The sequence below is a fragment of the Megalops cyprinoides genome, chromosome 12 (assembly GCF_013368585.1).
Source record: "Megalops cyprinoides isolate fMegCyp1 chromosome 12, fMegCyp1.pri, whole genome shotgun sequence".
In the NCBI taxonomy this organism is placed as follows: Eukaryota; Metazoa; Chordata; class Actinopteri; order Elopiformes; family Megalopidae; genus Megalops; species Megalops cyprinoides.
In genome coordinates this window covers 24,158,625-24,176,383 of record NC_050594.1, presented here as the reverse complement: position 1 = coordinate 24,176,383, position 17,759 = coordinate 24,158,625, and the positions used below count along the sequence as shown (strand labels likewise).

Here is a 17,759-nt window from a genome sequence, read left to right as displayed (position 1 = left end):
CAGGTTAAAGTCCATATGTTTGTATATAAGATCGGTGAAAATGCGCTGATACCACGCAGAATACTAAATGAAAATTACGCTATATTGTTCTTTGTTTTCACGAAGAGGAATTACTAAAAGTGGTAGCGATATTTATTTTATGGTATATTTAAGTGATTAATATATAATGCGTCCGTTTATATTGTTTATGGGTCTCACCGAGTTGAAAGTTCATTTAAAATGGCAAAGATGGCAGCCTCCATGCTGGAGCATGGGGAAGATGCCTTTAGGAAGTTGTTTAAGTTTTACAAGCGTAGAAATCCACCGCCTGATTTCAGCGAAGTGATCGACTTTTCAAAAGGTTTAAAGCATGAAAAGGTCAGTTGTGTGTACCAGTTTATGACATTCCGCTTAGAACATTGCGCTTGGTGGATGGTTAGCTAACTTGCTATACGATAGCTTTCTCCTTGCTAGCTAGAGATCTCTTCTTCCAAACACACTGACGCCCCTTTTGGATATAGCTAACGTTAGTTGGCTAATGCCGGCAAAATGTTGTCTGTTTTTTCGGAAAGTAGTCTCTTGATATTGGGTACTTTTGCAGTAATTTATTAGAGGTAACGTAAGCTAGCTAGCCAGTAGCTAGCTAAGCTATGTGTGAAAGTTTGACCTGCATAGCATCAGTAAAAGGGTGACAACCTGATTAAAAAAAATCTACGCCAGTGTGTTTTGTTGAAGTCTAGCCATTCTTAAAAAAAAATAAAAGTGACAATGTTTAGTCTTTTCAAAGACCAAAGTGCAAAACTGGTTATGAAAAGCAAACCTGGCATCCCTGATCGTTAACTAGGGCTGAAAGCAGGTCAGTTTGACTACGTGGTTAGTTTGAGAGATTAATTGTAATTAGGGCAAAGCCACGCCATCAGCATTTTTTGACCATGCAGTGGATGACGATGGTCAGCTAAGTTATGTCGCAGCAAGGAGGTTTGTCTTTTTTATTAGTGTACTTGCGTCACGATCCTGGTAGTGCCTTTGATGCATTTACTCTACAAGTGTGATTTACTTGGTTGCACATCAGAGCAGTCATGGAGTCCCTTAAGCACGTATCCTCCATCTTCCTCTTCTTAAAGAAAAAGACACTAACATGGTTATAAACCAGCAAACGGTTATATACACCTATAATATGGGTCACATATAACCTGGGTCCAAATCAGGAAAACCCAGACCTTTCCAGGCAATTGCAGTACCTTAGAAAGATCAGTCGCTGGGTCAAGCCAAATGTGCAGCGGGCAGCAAACCTGGCCTGTCTTTTGTAATTTGATCACAATAGGCGGTCTATGGAGCCTTGGAAGTTTTGCTGTGTTTTTGTAAATCAATTAAATTATTAAACGTTCCTGAGAGAAACGCGTGTTTATACGGCGGAGTGTCTCCTAAGTCACCCACCACCACCTCCTATACATAATGTTAATCTCTTCACTGTAGCTTGCAGGTTTAAAGAGGAAATGAAATTAATAGATGAAGTTACCAATTAAATGTTATTTAAATGTTACGTAACAGCAAATGACGTGAACAGTAGCAAGCTATAACCAACTATTTTGTGGCAATTTTTACTTGCAAAATTATGTTGCTTTTGTCTTTTCTGAATAACTTTTAAAAAGTTGCTAAATAGTTATAGGAGAACAAGTTCAATGTGTCAGTTGCCTTTCTAATATACAGAGGTGATAGCTGATAGGTGATCATTCTCAAAAATGGGGCATAGCTTTAGATGTTAAATTACACATGTTACAAAGGTTATGTTGTTTACAAACGCTGAATTGTTGAGATTAGATATCATCTTGAATGACGTTTGGATTTGGGCACAACTTGCAAAATGCACATTTCAGTTAATCCATGAAATGGATATTAAAATGCTTACCTTACAGACTGATAGCAAATGCATAAAATGAATATGAAAGTGTTTTGTTGTACATTTTAGCATAATTGTTCATTGTCATTTTCCTATCATGCATTACATGTAGTTCAGCAAAGAAGTGATCATTCTATCTTTTGCTAAGCTGCCTGTACTGCTCCACATCCTGGGATTCCTTATGTATAGATTAAAGGGGCTCAGCTGTATGCGGATGCTCTCACTACAATGATATGTCCTTTGTTATAGTTCATGTAGTTTCTAGTATTTAGAGCTCTGTTTTGCTTCTCATTAACTTCATTTCAAAACCAGTCATTTGAAAATATTTTGTTGAATCATCACAGCTCTGTTTTGATGCATAATTATAAATGTAATTCCTCTCTAATCAGGTTTTTTGTGTTCAAGAAAATTACTGTCATGGATGGTTTAAGCACAGTTGTGTACAATATATTTCTGAAAAACGTTTGTTTTTGAAGAGATGCATTTGAATTTCATGTGCTGTTCAGATTTTTGTTTCTGCATTTTAATAGTATGCATTTATATTTTTGTGTTGTAAATTTTATAGGTTGTGTAGTGAATCATTCTGTACATTTATTGTGAATTTTCATTGTGATAATGTTGGCAGATTTGTTTTTATTTGTATACTTTGATGTAAGTATCATTATAGTTACAGCATTCAAGCAATGTGTTGTAGATGTCAGATGTACCAAGTCACCTACTCCTACCTACTGCTAATCTCTATGAAGCATCTCCGCTGCTGTTGAAGGCACACTTGCCCTCTGTTTTCAACATAATCACATTCAAGGCTACATTTTCAATTTGCATATAGCATCATGTATTACAAAGGTATGGAGAGGTATCATTAATTATGAAAAATTACCAAGTAACCTCTTTTATCATGGGAAAACAGGGATGTGTATTGAGATTTATGTGCTGATTAAAAAAAGAGCCCAGCTACATTAATTATCATAATTGATGATTTATTAAGTTGGCATTTTGCAAGCATCTATCTACGTTTTTAACAGTGTACCTACTGTGTGTATTTCCAGAGCAAGTGTATTGATATATCTTAGGTGATGCAGAGCTGAGGTGAAATTGGTATATTGGACATAATGCCGCAATTATCACCTTTTCATTTTGCCAGGTGTTTAGAACTGAACTGAGCTCAACAGCCGTCGGTGAGAATGAAGCTCATAAGGCCGGCCTTCAGCCAGTCAGAGAGTGGAAGGCATTTGGTCTGAAGGGATATCCAGGTAAGTGAATCTTACAGCAGCACACTGTCTGGCTTCTTCCATTTCAAATGGTCCTTTCTCAAAATAGTTTGAATGTAGCATTTGTGTGTTTTCCCAAACCATTGTGATTATTTGGTCATCCTTAATGTTACTTTGGCTTTGCGCCTTGATAGTCACATGTGGATACATTAAGTTTTGAAGGTTTTTCCATTTGGTAAGTGCTGCTCAGTAAGGATGTACTTTCATAAAATCTGCATTATGTTTTTGTATCTCCCTGTAGGGTTCATCTTCATTTCAAACCCGTTCCTCCCTGGTTCACAGCAGTACTGGGTGAAGCAGTGCCTGAAGGTGTACCCACAAAAACCTAATGTGTGCAACCTGGACATGCACATGACCGCAGCAGAGACGGAAAACATCTGGGAGAAGAGCTCACAGCTCCTGAGGTAGGTGGGTTCTTTCATCAGAATGGCCTCTGTTTCAGTCAACCATCATATTGTTTGCAGAAATCAATAAGAAAATAACTTGCCTAGCCTGTCAGACTTGCCTACACGTGTTTGTTTTTTCCCAAGTTATGTTGCATTTTCACTGGCTTCCTGTAACCTCTTCAAACTTACAAGTCCTTAAAACCCTTTTCAGTAAAACACGCAATTTTACTGTGGTTTAGTGGGAGACCACATGCTCTTTGCAAAATTGCACACAACTCTGTGGCATTAGGCTCAGTGCTCTGTTAAAATGTGGCTCTTTTTGTTCCTCAGTAGTTTGTTCCAGAGATTGAGTGGTATGAGCGCTTAGTCATAAACAAGTCTTAGTAATGAACAGTGTGTCTTGTTGATGTCTGCTTTTCTGAACAAGGCTTTAAAAGCACTTAGCTCTGCAGACAGCCATTTGAATGAATTTGCACTTATTTACCAGCTGGGCTATACCCCCAGGCCAGAAACATCACCACTGTGTTTCTGATGGCTGCAAGACTGCTGGGCATAATAGGAAGACCTGGAAAATTGAATCATTTTAGTGTGTGCATTGTGCATTTGTCTTTCCCTTGATGAAAATGCAACTTCTAATCACCACAGGAGCAAAGGCTCAGGGAAAAGGGAACCCAAAACCCTGCTGGAGAAGCTGCGATGGGTTACTTTAGGTTACCACTATAACTGGGACACCAAGGTAATACATTTTGTTTATCATTCACATCCAGTGCACTGATATACTATGGAGGAATACATTCTCTTTTTATAAAGGCATTGTACCGTGCCATGCTTAACTAAATTGTCCCTCTGATTGGAAAGCATATTTTATGCAATTGTTGGTGATGAGGATCTTCATTCCAAGTTTGAGTCAGACCTGTCAACTAAAAACACTGAGCTATTCTTTATTCATTTCTCAAAATAAATATCACTTAATACAAATTGCTTTTTGTTCCCCCGTATTAATGTATTGAATATGAGAATGTATTCCATATATTAACAGTGATTTGCATGCATCTTATGCTAGTTCACTCCTGCAAGGGAATTCACTGACTCTTAGATCTTATTAGGGTTGTTTGCTCCTTTCGAGACAGTTCATCTCTAATTGTACAGGCATGACGCCTGTCTTGTTTATATGCTAATTGCACAAAAGTGTTTAGTCTTCTGTCGTATTAAATCAGTCAGGAATTGTGCACTGGATTCATTAACTGTGATCTCAGTTTGACATTGCCAAATGTCTGACAACAATCTGTGAATTTTAAGCGGAGTCTCCGGCTCTGGCAGAGGAGAGGGGATTCGGCCTCTGTTAATATCAGAGGCATTACAGACTAATTCAGCTGTTTGGAGAGACAGCTCTCACACGGTTATTCACCGATTACACATTTATGCCTCGATGTTAATACAGAAACATGTTCAGAAAGCTGAAGAGGAACAGTGAAATGGGAAACGCTTTCACCACTTGTGTAAATCTTTGATTTGGGGTGGGTTTGTACAGCAGTGGACAGATTTCTGTAAGGGCGTGATCCTTTGAAGTTTGCAGTGAGTTGCATGTTGCGTACCTTCACTAGTAGACACACACTGCACCTCACAAGCTAAAATGCCTCTGTTTCTGCAAAAGCACATGCTTTTGATATTTGATCTTTGCTCTATAAGGGATAGAGCTTTTTGGCAACTGATAATTTAATAATTACCTGATAACATAGTAATTCATCATAACATACTAACTTGGCACTCATGACATAATGAGACTGGGCAAGTTCATAAATTGCTGGATAACATGAAACTGGAAATGTAATAACTTACTGTGTTATCAGGTAATTATTGCATTATCCATTGAATAACAGTTTTTTACTGGATAATGTTGGCCTAATCATTTATAATAACTGATAACAGCTGAGAATGCAATAACTGCATAAAGTTACCTCAAAATTAGCTTCCATTACATGTAATCTTTTTAAATGGTAATGATTTAGTGTTATGTTTTGCAAAATTTCAGAAGCTGTAAATTTCAAAAGATGAAGTATTATATGTTGTAGCAAATTATATAACGTAACTAAACGTGTTGCTGGACAAAATTTGTTCACAAGCCCATTCTGAAGCCTGTTAATGGCACTGATTTAATTTTGAATTGAACACTAACATTAATATTGCAGGAGGTCACTGTCAAGTTTCAGTCAAAAGGTAATTCAAAAGACAATTGATGGTGACAAAAGGATTTTTAAAGAAATTCTCTTTAAAGAGAGTAGTTAGCATTAAGATTTCATTGCATTTCATTTTTACTGAAGAGTTTCTTTTAGTTGAAACTAGTTGAAACCTTCAAGTAAATTTACATCAGCTGAATAATTCATTTATGTAACCAAAATGAATTGCAAACTAGACCACTGAATTAATGAATAGAGATTGTGATTTACATTTACATTACAAGTTATCTAATGGCTTATTACATTATCAGTCAAAATGATCCAGTTATTTACCAGATGATCGTTCAACAGATAATCTAATCCAACAAACCAATGACATTGTCAGTGAAAAAATTATTGCATTGGATCGGCCAAACATCTACCATGTATCTTTTTAGCCTTTAGGCTTTAGAATGGGGCCATAAATAAATGTTGTAGTTAATAGTGTGTGGTGTAGTCCAAATGTATTTGTGAATTTCCTATTTAATGAAAGAATAGTATAAGTCATCCTAGATATAGAACTTTCTTAATGTGTTGTTTTTATTGTTACTGTAAAATGGTGGAAATATGAAGAATAATCAATTTTACAGGTATCAAGTTAGTATATAATCATATGATGTTATAGAATCATACATGATGATTATGATTTTAGAGAGTAATTGCATGATAATTTAAAATGATCACATTATCTAAAATGTTACTTACCAATTAACATGAACTATCCAATAACATACTAAGTTGTTATATTCTCAGTATAAAAAGTTATTACATTATCCATTGTCTGGTTTTATTACAAGTGTCATCAGATGAAACTGAGTTTCCAAAGCTTTGGCTCCTAAGGTTAACAATAACTGATCTCAACAGATCTGAGTCTGTAAGAACTTTGCCGCTTTCAAATGTGAGCCCTCTGAGTGGCCAGACATGTTTTTATTTCTCTTCTTTTAATTTGAGTTATTTTATCATCATTGTTTTCATTAATTTCTTTGATCTTAACTTGTATCATGTGTATATTGCACAGTCACTGTATGATTTGTATAAATTTGTTCTTATAGTACGAGTCAAAAGTTTGGACACACCTGATTAAGACAGTAGGAAGTTTGTTCTAAAGAATGTGCTGAAATGCTTGAAATTTGTTTCTTGGACAAATAGACATCAATTTCACTATTTATGTATGTAACCGCAGACATGTCATTGCAGACATATTCCGCAGAGCACCACACCCCCTTCCCTGCAGATCTGCACTCTGTGTCCAAACATGTAGCTGCCGCCTGTGGGTTTCCCAGTTTCACTGCAGAGGCGGGGATTCTCAACTACTATCACTCTGATTCGTCGCTCGGAATCCATGTAGATGAATCAGAGCTGGACCACACCCAGCCCCTCTTGTCGTTCAGGTGAGAGTGGACCGTGGGAATGGCTTTGCAGCTTGATGTGTGTCTGTTGGACAGAGAACAGCCAGAAGGCATTGTGGGAATGGAAGGTGTTGAGCAATTACTGAAGCTGTGGATTTTTGAAATTAATTTTGAATAGCACTACACTGCTTATTGAAGTTACATGAGGTGACATCTTGTTTCATGTGGGTTAAAAAGGAAGTGAGGACAAGCTGTGCAAACTATGAAAATTCTCCAAAAAGCATTTTTAAAAATGTACATGTCACAATAATGTGAATTTAAGTGCAAATGAACATGGATGCAAAATATCAAAAGGTCAAAATATTCTCCCTTCAAACCCTCAAATCTCAATAAATACTTTTGTCTGATTAATTTGGAAGTAATTGATGAAGAATAATCCATTCTTTCAAATATCAAATGTCAGTTGTCATGGCATTATTGGCTATCCGTGTGACTCTATCAGGGCCTCACGCAAGTTGACCACAGTGCATGGCAGTAATCAAAAGTCTTACTAAATCCAAGCGTTTCACAAATTAAAAATGGGATGTCAGCGGTGGCTTGTTTAATGATGTAAACTTTGTAGAGGGCCTGTAGATTGCGATGAGTAAGTAGCTGATGGATGTGAGTCCGGTGGTCCTGACGTCAGTGTGTTCCGGTGTCCCGGTAGTTTTGGACAGTCTGCGGTCTTCCTGCTCGGCGGCACCAAAAGGGAGGACCCTGCTACCGCCATGTTCATGCACAGCGGTGACATCATGGTGATGTCGGGCCACAGCCGCCTGCTCTACCACGCCGTGCCCCGGATCGTGCCCCGGATCGTGCCCACCCCGGCAGCCACCCCGCTGCCCCCCTGCCTGCTCCAGGGCCCCGAGTGGAGTGCCCCGGAGGACTCGCTGGTGCGCAGGGTGAAGGAGGAGGACTGGGAGGTGTGCGCCAGGTACATGCAGACATCCCGGGTCAACATGACAGTCAGGCAGGTCCTGGGTCTGGGACAGGCCTTTCCCTCTGAAGAGACCCGCACACAGACTCTGTCCACATTCAGCAAGGACTCTGCAGAGGGAGGAGAGAACATCAATACCAAAAAGAGAAAGAATACCTCAGATGGTTACGGGGAGTCATGACAAACATCTGCAAATGTTACTTTGGATAGGAATCTCTCTCGTGTCATCAGTTCTGTCCGAGGGCACTATCCACAAAGGTGACTACTCTCCATCTCTCTTAATTTATTTTTGCAAATGGCAACTTCTAAGATAAAGTATGCATTAATAAATGCTTCATCTGTGTGTTGTGTGATTTGTTTACAATTACATCTTCCTGTTTCACTATGTGAGATGACCCCCTTCTCTGTCTCTGTTTCTCTCTCATGATCTCTCTCTATCTCTTGCTCTTTCATTCTTTCACTCTCTGGCTCACACCCTGTGTAGACTCAGAATTGGACATCATATCAGATTTCTTTGTTGCACTGTTCGATGGGAAGGTCACACTTGAGAAGGTAAAAATGTCCTTGAGGAAAGACTTGTTTCTCTCAAGCTTTGATGTTAGGAAATACAGGGTCTGTATGTTATTTCATTTCCTTTTCATTGCAAACCAAGGGCAGACCTCTTAGGAAAAAAAAGAAGACCAGGTCATCCTTCACATCAATAAAAAAACGTTCAGACTCAAGTATGTGCAACATACTGCATTTATAAGATGGAATGGCATTTTCATCAATACCCTTCCTGTCCTCTGAAGAGGAAAGGTTAAGTATGCATTATTGTGGATTACAGGTCCTCTCCTGCTCTTTGCCTTTCCCACAGGGCTTACCTTGTTTTTAATTAACTAAGCAAATTCAGAAGTGATCTATACAAACGAGTTAGCGTTAGCGTTTCAGTCATTCCCTTCTTTACCTTATGAATTCTAGATGCATTTTGACAAACCCTTCCATTTTTATTTATTTTTAATTTTTAAATGGCTATCTCTGTCTTGTAAACCACCCACTAAGCAACACCAGGCGTCTGCCCTTTGAACCAACAGGTCTGTTTCCAGTGAGATTTTTAGAGCCATCACCTGTTATTTCACCGCAGTGTGCGTCTGTGTTAAGTAACACTGCCACGTGCAGTTACCCTCGACAGTAACACTAAATGGACTTGACCTTTAGTGAAAGGCCAGGGGTGCTGTATATAATCTTTTTAATCTGGTCAACCAGTGTCAGACGTGTCAACGTGGGAGTGAGATCGCCTCTGACAGGCCCCGAGGGACGCAGGTTGACAAACGCATCGAGCCAGCGCGCATCAGGAGTTCCCGTTACCACGGCGATGGAACACTTCTGCCAAATAGGTCGAGAGGATATTGCCAGCCAGGAAAAAAAAGTGACATTAGAATTTGTTTCATAAATCTGCTCTCTTTGATTAGCCGTCACGATCTAATTGTATGTGTTCTCCGCGCCGTCTCATGCTTTCCCCTTGTGATAGTCGGCTGCTTTTGAGCCATTCGGCGATTAGACATCAAATGCAAAGCACCGAATGTTGAAGCAGTCTGTAGCTGACTCGAAGCGGCACGAAAGCTTCGCTCTTTGAAAGTTACGAGTGGGAAACTTTCATCTCCCACCGTTTTCAATGTCATCCAATCTCTTCGTAGCGTTAGGTCGTGGTGTTCAACTGTGAATCCATGACAGTACATGAAGCGGGAACGGATCTTTGGCGCTAACGGTGAGCGGATAGCGCAACCTGTAATTAATGGGGTTAATGCTGTGAATATTTCCTGAACGTGTTTGGAGGAGCAGAAAAATAAAAGCATTAATCCACATTGGCTGTACAATGGCATGCAGATGTGTATTGGAGCGAGTGCATAATTTCTAATTTTGCGCTTCTCAGAAAAGCGCAAATGCAGAATAACACTGGAATAATTACTGGTTGTCATTTTAGTTATGAAAGCATCAGATGTAGATTGTGAGGGGGAAAATAAATTGGTTATATAGCAAGCTTCTGTGAGGCTTTTTAGACCACGCTAAATAGAAGTCGTTTCTTATTAAGCAGAACAATTGTTACTTCCAAGCAAGCTTTGGAACATTTTAGCAAACTAATTACAGGAAACAAAGAGGCATTTTAAATGTTTGGAGAGGAAGATCTGTACATTTTAGAGGAGAAAAGGGAATAAACAGATAACACATTGTTTTGTGTTGTTGTTTTGTCTGTTGACATGGTTATTTCAAGGAGCATCATAAGATAAAGTGTAATAAAAACTCTGGCAGCATAACTTTGGTCCACTCTGTGCCCTGTTTACTTTTCTTTCATGCAACAGTGATTCTCCCTCGCTCTTACTCAGACAGTGCTGTTCTCATTGTCTCTTGGAAGGCAGCCACATTGATTTTTCAAAAGTGCATTGTGCTCATTTGTTGGGTTTTCAAAAAGAACAACCAAAGACATCCATCAATTCCAAAACCTTCTCTTCAAAAATGCTGTCTGGAGCCCAGGGCATTAACGATAATAACAACAATGACAATAATAATCATAATGATGACAGTTTTCTCCCAGAGGGTGTCTGAGGCATCAATGTTTTTTTTTCCTTCCCCCCCCCCCCCCTGCAGGCTTGAGAAGACACCAGGTACGCATCAACACCATTTAACAGGTCAAAGATCTGCCTTGCTGTTATTCTTTACATATACCGTTTATAAGCAAAGAGTGTGTGAGAGAAAGAGGAAACAAGCAAAAGCAACACCATCTTTGTGACAGGTCCTTCTCATTCTTCCTCGGGGCCTCAGAGGTGCCATTTGTCTGGCAGCCAGGGCCAATCAGTGTTAAATAATAAAGCAAACTGACAGGTATTACATGGTATTTAAGCCAGAAAAAACATCCTTGCTCTGATGTCCTCTTAAGAAGGTGCAGTGCCTCCCGATGAGGGGTGGCTATCCAGCAAGCATGCTCATGTGGTCAAGCTTCACCCAATCATGTACTCTTCCTTAGGTGGGTGGACACTCGGGTTCCATAAGCCTGTCCTGTGGTTTTAAATGAAAGAGAGGCTGTCCCAATAACCTTAGCTGAATTTCTGTGTCTGTTGGAAATGAAGGTGGAGTGTGGGAAATGAATATGTGCTATGGGGTTTGCACACTGCTAGGATTATGCTGTGTCATCGTCTTCATTTCAGTCGGCGCTGTAATGAATTGTAAGAGTGGTCTCTCTCCTGCCTGTCAAGATGAAATTCGGCACTTATTTCCTCCATTTTCGGGCCCCGTCTTCAGAGATGTGAAGAGACAGTATCTTGGGAAATCAATGGTAATTTTATTAATACAGGAATCCTGATAAGCAGACTCATGGTGGTGTGCATCCAGTTTCTACATACACATGCCAAATACCCAACTCAGCGATGGCATCTCAGAACCTTCTCTTCTGTTTGCAAATTCCTCATGTATCTCTGTTTGGATGAAGACTTTTTGGATCATATTTGGGGGACAGGGGAATGAATATGAATTTGCATTTGATGGGGAATATATATATTTCATATCATTATATCCTATCATATATATATATATGATTTGTGTTATATGTATAAAATCATAGCAGTCTGAGCTATGGATACACATACAATAGAATAAAACACCGGTTAGCGTGTAATAACCAGAAAGTAGACATGTCAGATAGATGTCACTGTTGAGGGGATCAACAATGTTGCAATGGTAATACACAATTTGCAAGTATTCTGCATTTAGTCAATTAGTTAGCAATTTATTAATAAATGTGGATTCTGCATTGCCTGGTGTAATGTAAATGTGGTTAGCCACATTCATTTCAAAATATCCATAAGCATGACACCTGTATACAGATAATGCTGAAACAATTGGTTTCCTATAATTATTTTGGCTTGAATCTAGTTTGTATATACATCCCAATAAAGGCTTGTCATAAACCATTTCAGTTGTGCTGAGACCATATGAAATACATGCCATTGAGTGAAATCATTATGTGAAAGGGAATGATACCAACATGTTCCCCCAGACATCCACTGACACCCAGGCCCATATTTCCTTTTATTTCCTCAACTCTGATTTGATGTCACTCTTTGACTCCCATTATGGAATTTAATTAGGAGTGGAATTTCTGCACTGGGCTAGATGCAGTATTCCTGCCACAGATGAAAATACAAGAATGTCTCAATCAAAGCTTGCATCTGCTTGTCACATATAGGGTTCCAACACAGCAAAGCAGACACAGGGGGACATGGCCAATGACCATGAATACTCGCCCATCCAATCACAAACTGTTTATCCAGGTTAAATGATGTTGTAAATCCACTGCTTTAACCTCCTGTTCAAAATTCAGTAAACATAAGTCATAATATTGTGTATTATGTTTAAGTGTTTTTTTTTCTCCACCTTTCACCGTTAATCTATGTCTTTCAGTTCCCACTCTCTCTCCTGGCTGGCTCACCAGCACTAATGACAAACAACAAAAAAAATCTGCCTGACTGCTGTCCTGTCAAAACAGTTATTTCAAATTCAGAAAGTTCCTTCACACAGATCCTGGCATATCAAATCCTGTAAGCATACATATAAGATGTGAGCAAGAAATTGATCTTTGATGAAGAAATGAATCTTTCTGCTATACCACTGCATCTTGGTGTTATTGTTTCAGTTAAAAGGTCTAGCACACAGATTAACCTGTGCAGTGGAGCAGAGAGGCATCACAAAAATTCTGATTCCAAATATATCACTCCCGTGAGGCAAGGGACATTCAGTTCTTCTGATGTCTACCCTCAGATAATAAAAAAAAACTCAAGAGTCGTCTTACACATCTTCTGGACTGCTCAATAAAAATCATGAGAAAAGTTACAGTGAATTATAAGTGAGAGATTCTATCCAGGATGATTTTTTTTGTTTGTTTATTGTGCAGAAATGGCTCATGCTCCTCCGTAACACGTGACCACATACATCCCAGTAACTAATACAGAACGAACAGTGTACTTCTCAGCAACGCCTCCACAGTGGGGATCCTGAGTGGCTCAGACAGTAAAAGCTCTTGTTTCAAGTGCAGGCTGAGCCCTGCAGTCTGGGTTCAAAACCATACACAGGAGCACAGTTTGGTTTAACAGACTGGCCTCATTCCACCGGGAATAGGCCTGGGTACATCAGCCAGGGTCCCATCATCCCTCTTGGCACCCTTGGGACTCACATGGGCACCTATGAGTTACTCAGCATCGGAAGGATGCGCCTGTCCTCTGATAGCATTTGCCTCCCAATGCACCGTGGGGCTTGCAGTGTCCCACTACACGTCCTACAGTATCAAAAAATAGTCACGATATGAATATGTATGTATCAGAGGGCCACATGTGCTTCACCCCACACAGCGGTTGTTGTTGTGGTGGTGAGGAGCTTAATGCAAAATTGACCGCTACCAAAGCTGGGTGAAAAATGGGGAAAATGACAAAAAAAAACAAAAACACCTCCACACCTCCTTCCAATGTCTTCCACTTTTGCACGCACTCCCAGCAACCTCTCAGTAACACATTCATTCTGATACGTGCAAAGGCCCTGCATTTTCAGATAAAATTGTGCATTGGCAGGATGATGTATGCAGTCATATAATTTTTATTGCTGCCACTTTATCTGCTCTTCCTGGCGGCTCGGTGTTTAGCCCCGTTGTTCCCTTTCCCACTCCTATTACTCTTTAATTACCAGTCACAGGCAGGTATGACGGCGTGAGGGAAAGGGTGCAACGGACAAAAGCAGCTTGTGGCCAGCCCACTCATCCCGCCTTCCAGTCCGTCTTAAATTAGCAGCTCGACAGAGAGGCCGAGTCACTCCACGAATTATTAACAGCACACAGGTTTATGGAAGAATTCACACACACGCATCTATCTCAGGCCAGGCAGGTGCACCTTGTTAGATCAGAATGCAGTTCATTAGCATCAAAGCATTCCTGTCTCATCAAATGTTCATCTTTAATGTGGGGTCTTCCGGCCATTTTATGTTGGCTGCTCTGGTTAACATCATATCTTTTACTACTTGGACATTTTATTGCTATAGGTGATCCGGTGAGCTAGGACATCTTTGTCAGTTACATTTTTTTCCAAGTATGTGATCCCATCAGGCTCCAGTACTAGAAAGGATTGTGATCTGTTACTGCTTCAAGATCAGAATAGATTTAAATGACAAAACACAAAACAGACAACAATCCAAATTAGCAAGAGGAAGAGAAGGAAAGTGCTCACCTGTCATACTCTGTGCATAACTATAGTGTTCTCATGTACATTATTTGTATGTAGGCTGTCTAATTTCGAATATAATTTGAGGGGGGGGGGGGGGGGTTTGCTACGATGTATTATTGCGACAGGACAAAAGATGGTTTTCGACTGCTTTGTTGATTTCACCTTCACAGCTCTCGTTTTGGGAGATAATGAGGGAACATTAGCTTTGCAAATTGGGGCAAAATTGCATTTGCTATGTCATTTTTATAATCACTGCCATTACCAATAATTGCTGCAGTCACATTGAAATGCGGGATGCTGCTGAAAAGGTCTAGTAAAATGGGTGGTCCTCCTTTGCTGCTGGAGTCCATTACCTGGGTGAAATGCCCCCCCTAGTGCCACAAAGAGGGACTGCATAATCACCACAACACCACTGCTTCTGTGGTCTCCTAGCTCCCTTTCCAAATTCGGATGAATATTCTGCCCCATGCATTTTTGTCTTCTATTAATCCCACATAAATCCTTGAACTACAATTGGGTGATTTCATCTGCATAATCTCGTTGCCTCCTTTGCCGTGTTTATCTGTTAACCACACAGACGGTTATTGTGGGAAGCTTCCCTCTCCTGCTGGAGCCAATATTCAATTCCCTGCTTTGTAATTCAAAGGGTTTGGAGATTTTTCATTTAAGAAGCTGTTCACGTGACAGCTAGCCCTGAGAGATAAGCATGTTATAGCTAGGAAATTTAAATAGGAGTGCCAGTGCAAGGGATCCCCAGTGAGGGGGTCTTGCTGGGAATGTGATGTGCTTAGACATGATTGAAAATGTGTACATTTGCACCAGTCAGCCAGAGTGCCTTGCTTTTCAGTGGAGTCATTAAAAATGCCAAAATCACGTACTCCATACTTATGACTATCAGATTAATCTATGCATTGCAAATAAACATTTGCCACAAGCAAACTTGACTTATGAAAATATAACCAAGAAGTACTGAAAGGTCCTCCATTGTAATAATATACAGTACAGCAAGGAAATGAATACCTGATCCCTTTAAAGATGTTTTCACATTTTAGTACAACTCAGAGCCACAGAGCCATGCCTCCTTATGTCAAACGAAAAGAAATAATTGTGAAAGTGAGACCAACAATTGGCGTCCTGTAGTCATTTTTGAAATAAACAAAGCTACTTTGCCCTGCGCCAACATAGCTGTCAAAAAGAACAAAAGCTTACTGAATGTGGCTCAAAATACTCCATTGTGATGCTTCCCCCGGTCTTCATTGAGATAATCACTTACCTTCCCCAGCTTAGGAAAGCAATTCATCTCCACATTTGTCTTTGTTCCTCTTTTGTCCTGACCAGCTCTTTCGTCCCAGTGTGACTGTCCTTAGTCATTTTTAATAAGGTCAAGCCTACTTAATGTCAGCCAACTGTTTTCTGTCCGTATAGAGCATCTCCACAGAGCTGAGATGTATGTGCTTTAATCTTTTGCTGCATTGTACCCAATATGTGGCATGAGTGATTTAGTCTAATTGAAGAAAAGGGTTGGAGCCAGTGAGTAATAACTGGGGTATGGCGAGGTGAGTTGGTCTTCATTAGTGTGGATGTTTGTTTGTGGGGGTGGCAACCTGGCTTTTGAATGATTTCTTAAAGGGTCTTTGAGAAAAATACAGTGTGACTCACGAGGTGACATTTCCAAAGTTTCACCAGTTCAATTCTGTGTTCACCATACGCACAAAGGGTTCAGGGTGCAGTCTGTTAACTGTTTTTTTGCCAAAGTAGTTATATGAGTAGAATGCCCAAGAGCTGATCACGTTGGACTCCATTTTCATATGTATATAACTTTCAGCTGCATTTCCAAAGACAGCTGTGTTCAAGTGCATTCTAAAATAATGATTACGCAGATTACTTTGTGTTGGTGTTATCAGCTTTGCCCTCTATGGGATTCATTTGTCCCCCCCAAAATTCTCTTTCATCATCCTTCAGTGAGTAGATATTGACTTGAGTTGGTCCTGCAACACGCAGAATCCTCCACAACATTCTAAATACGACCACATTTCTTATCAACAGCCCCCAATTGTTGAGGCAGACGCTCAGGCGTTCTGAAGTTAATGATATTAACCAGCTGCTTGTAAAGCCCGGATCTTAATCCCATTGAATGTGTAAGAAGAGGCTGATCGCCAAGGAGAGCCGTCTGAGCCAAAGTTGACATCTGAATTCACAATAGGATCTAAAATGTATGAGTTCATTCCTCTGATCCAAATGATTTTGTTTCTGTTTTTGCTGCAATTTCATTAAGTGATGTTTTGCTCTTGATTAATAAATTGCTCCTTCGGATGGTAATCTATTTTGTACAGGAAAGAATTATGCTGACTGTGGCTCCTGGAAACGTCCATATAGCTTTGCAGATATTAAGTAACTGATTTGGCTGGGCCTTCAAGGGTTTTGACAGGGCTTTGACATGTGAGTAGAGGGACAAGTAACCGCTCCCTTGGGAGCATCATGTATTGCTGGGATATGTTTGCCCTTCCATACCAAATGGAATGACATTTTTATTCGAAGTCATTGTCTGATGCCTTTGTCAAATGTAAGTCAAAGTCTATTTTGATCATGTTACAGCGCTCAATTCCTGATTCAGAAGGGGATGTAAACATAAGGTTTGAATTACATTATAGTTAGTTTGTCACAGTTGCCAACTGGATGGTGTGTATTTGAGCCTCAATCCACATTCAGTGTATAACTACACTGCATTGTTCTAACCTTTGAGTCATGGTTTTAAGCAAATGCAATTTTCTGTTAGTTTTTACAGAATATTTCTTCTTCATTTAACTGCTAAATCATAATGTTGTGCAAGTATTGAAACAATATATCACATATTAGCTATTCATACAGAGTGAACAGCCATTAATTGAGTCTGGGCTGTAAACGAGCTCTGAATCTAAAAACCCCCACTATCTTCATATAGTTTTTACCTTACACTGTATATGGTGTCTTTAAATTAAATGTTGCAAATGGTCTCAAGGCCAGACAGTGCTCCCATTGCCTTGTTCATTTTTAATTGCAGAGAATCAACAGGCTACATTTTCTCATTCCAACACCAAGTAATTAATATATTTGTGTGGAAATTATTATTCCATAACTCAGTTTCAGTTGAAATAGACAGTGACTCCTTCAACATCTGTGCTCTGTGCCTCCAGTCCCCAGCAGGCATAGCAAAGTAGTTTGAGCCTTTTCTCTTTATTTTAATTCAAAATGCTTGCTGGGGTTTGTATGAGACGTTGATTACATTGGTCGAGAAATCAAAGATTTCAGCCGAGCTCATTTTATTAATAGAAAAGGATCTTCTGTGTGGATTCCTACTATTTCAAAGGTGAGAATGTTAACTGCATGGATTGTTGTGGATAGTGATTATTGTGCAAGTGATTATTATTTACAAAAGTTCATCTGTCATGCAGTATCTGAAGCTG

The 17,759-nt window shown here is 39.7% G+C and overlaps 1 protein-coding gene across 1 annotated transcript; it reads left to right on the top strand.

Moving 5' to 3' along the window:
• Window positions 1-210: 210 nt before the first annotated feature.
• On the top strand, window positions 211-8,258 carry alkbh1 (alkB homolog 1, histone H2A dioxygenase). Its single transcript, XM_036542298.1, has 6 exons — window positions 211-357; window positions 3,024-3,132; window positions 3,392-3,554; window positions 4,182-4,272; window positions 6,950-7,143; window positions 7,808-8,258. Exons 1-6 carry the CDS (start codon window positions 220-222, stop codon window positions 8,256-8,258), a joined length of 1,146 nt encoding a protein of 381 aa, XP_036398191.1. The 5' UTR covers window positions 211-219.
• Window positions 8,259-17,759: the final 9,501 nt, after the last annotated feature.

What these genes read in the sequence shown, in the direction of transcription:
- alkbh1 (XM_036542298.1), top strand. Translation starts at nt 220, where the DNA reads ATGGCAAAGATGGCAGCCTCCATGCTGGAGCATGGGGAAGATGCCTTT. An exon ending in TGGTCTGAAGGGATATCCAG is followed by an intron (nt 3,133 to 3,391) that starts GTAAGTGAATCT and finishes ATCTCCCTGTAG; the next exon opens with GGTTCATCTTCATTTCAAAC. An exon ending in ACTATAACTGGGACACCAAG is followed by an intron (nt 4,273 to 6,949) that starts GTAATACATTTT and finishes ATGTCATTGCAG; the next exon opens with ACATATTCCGCAGAGCACCA.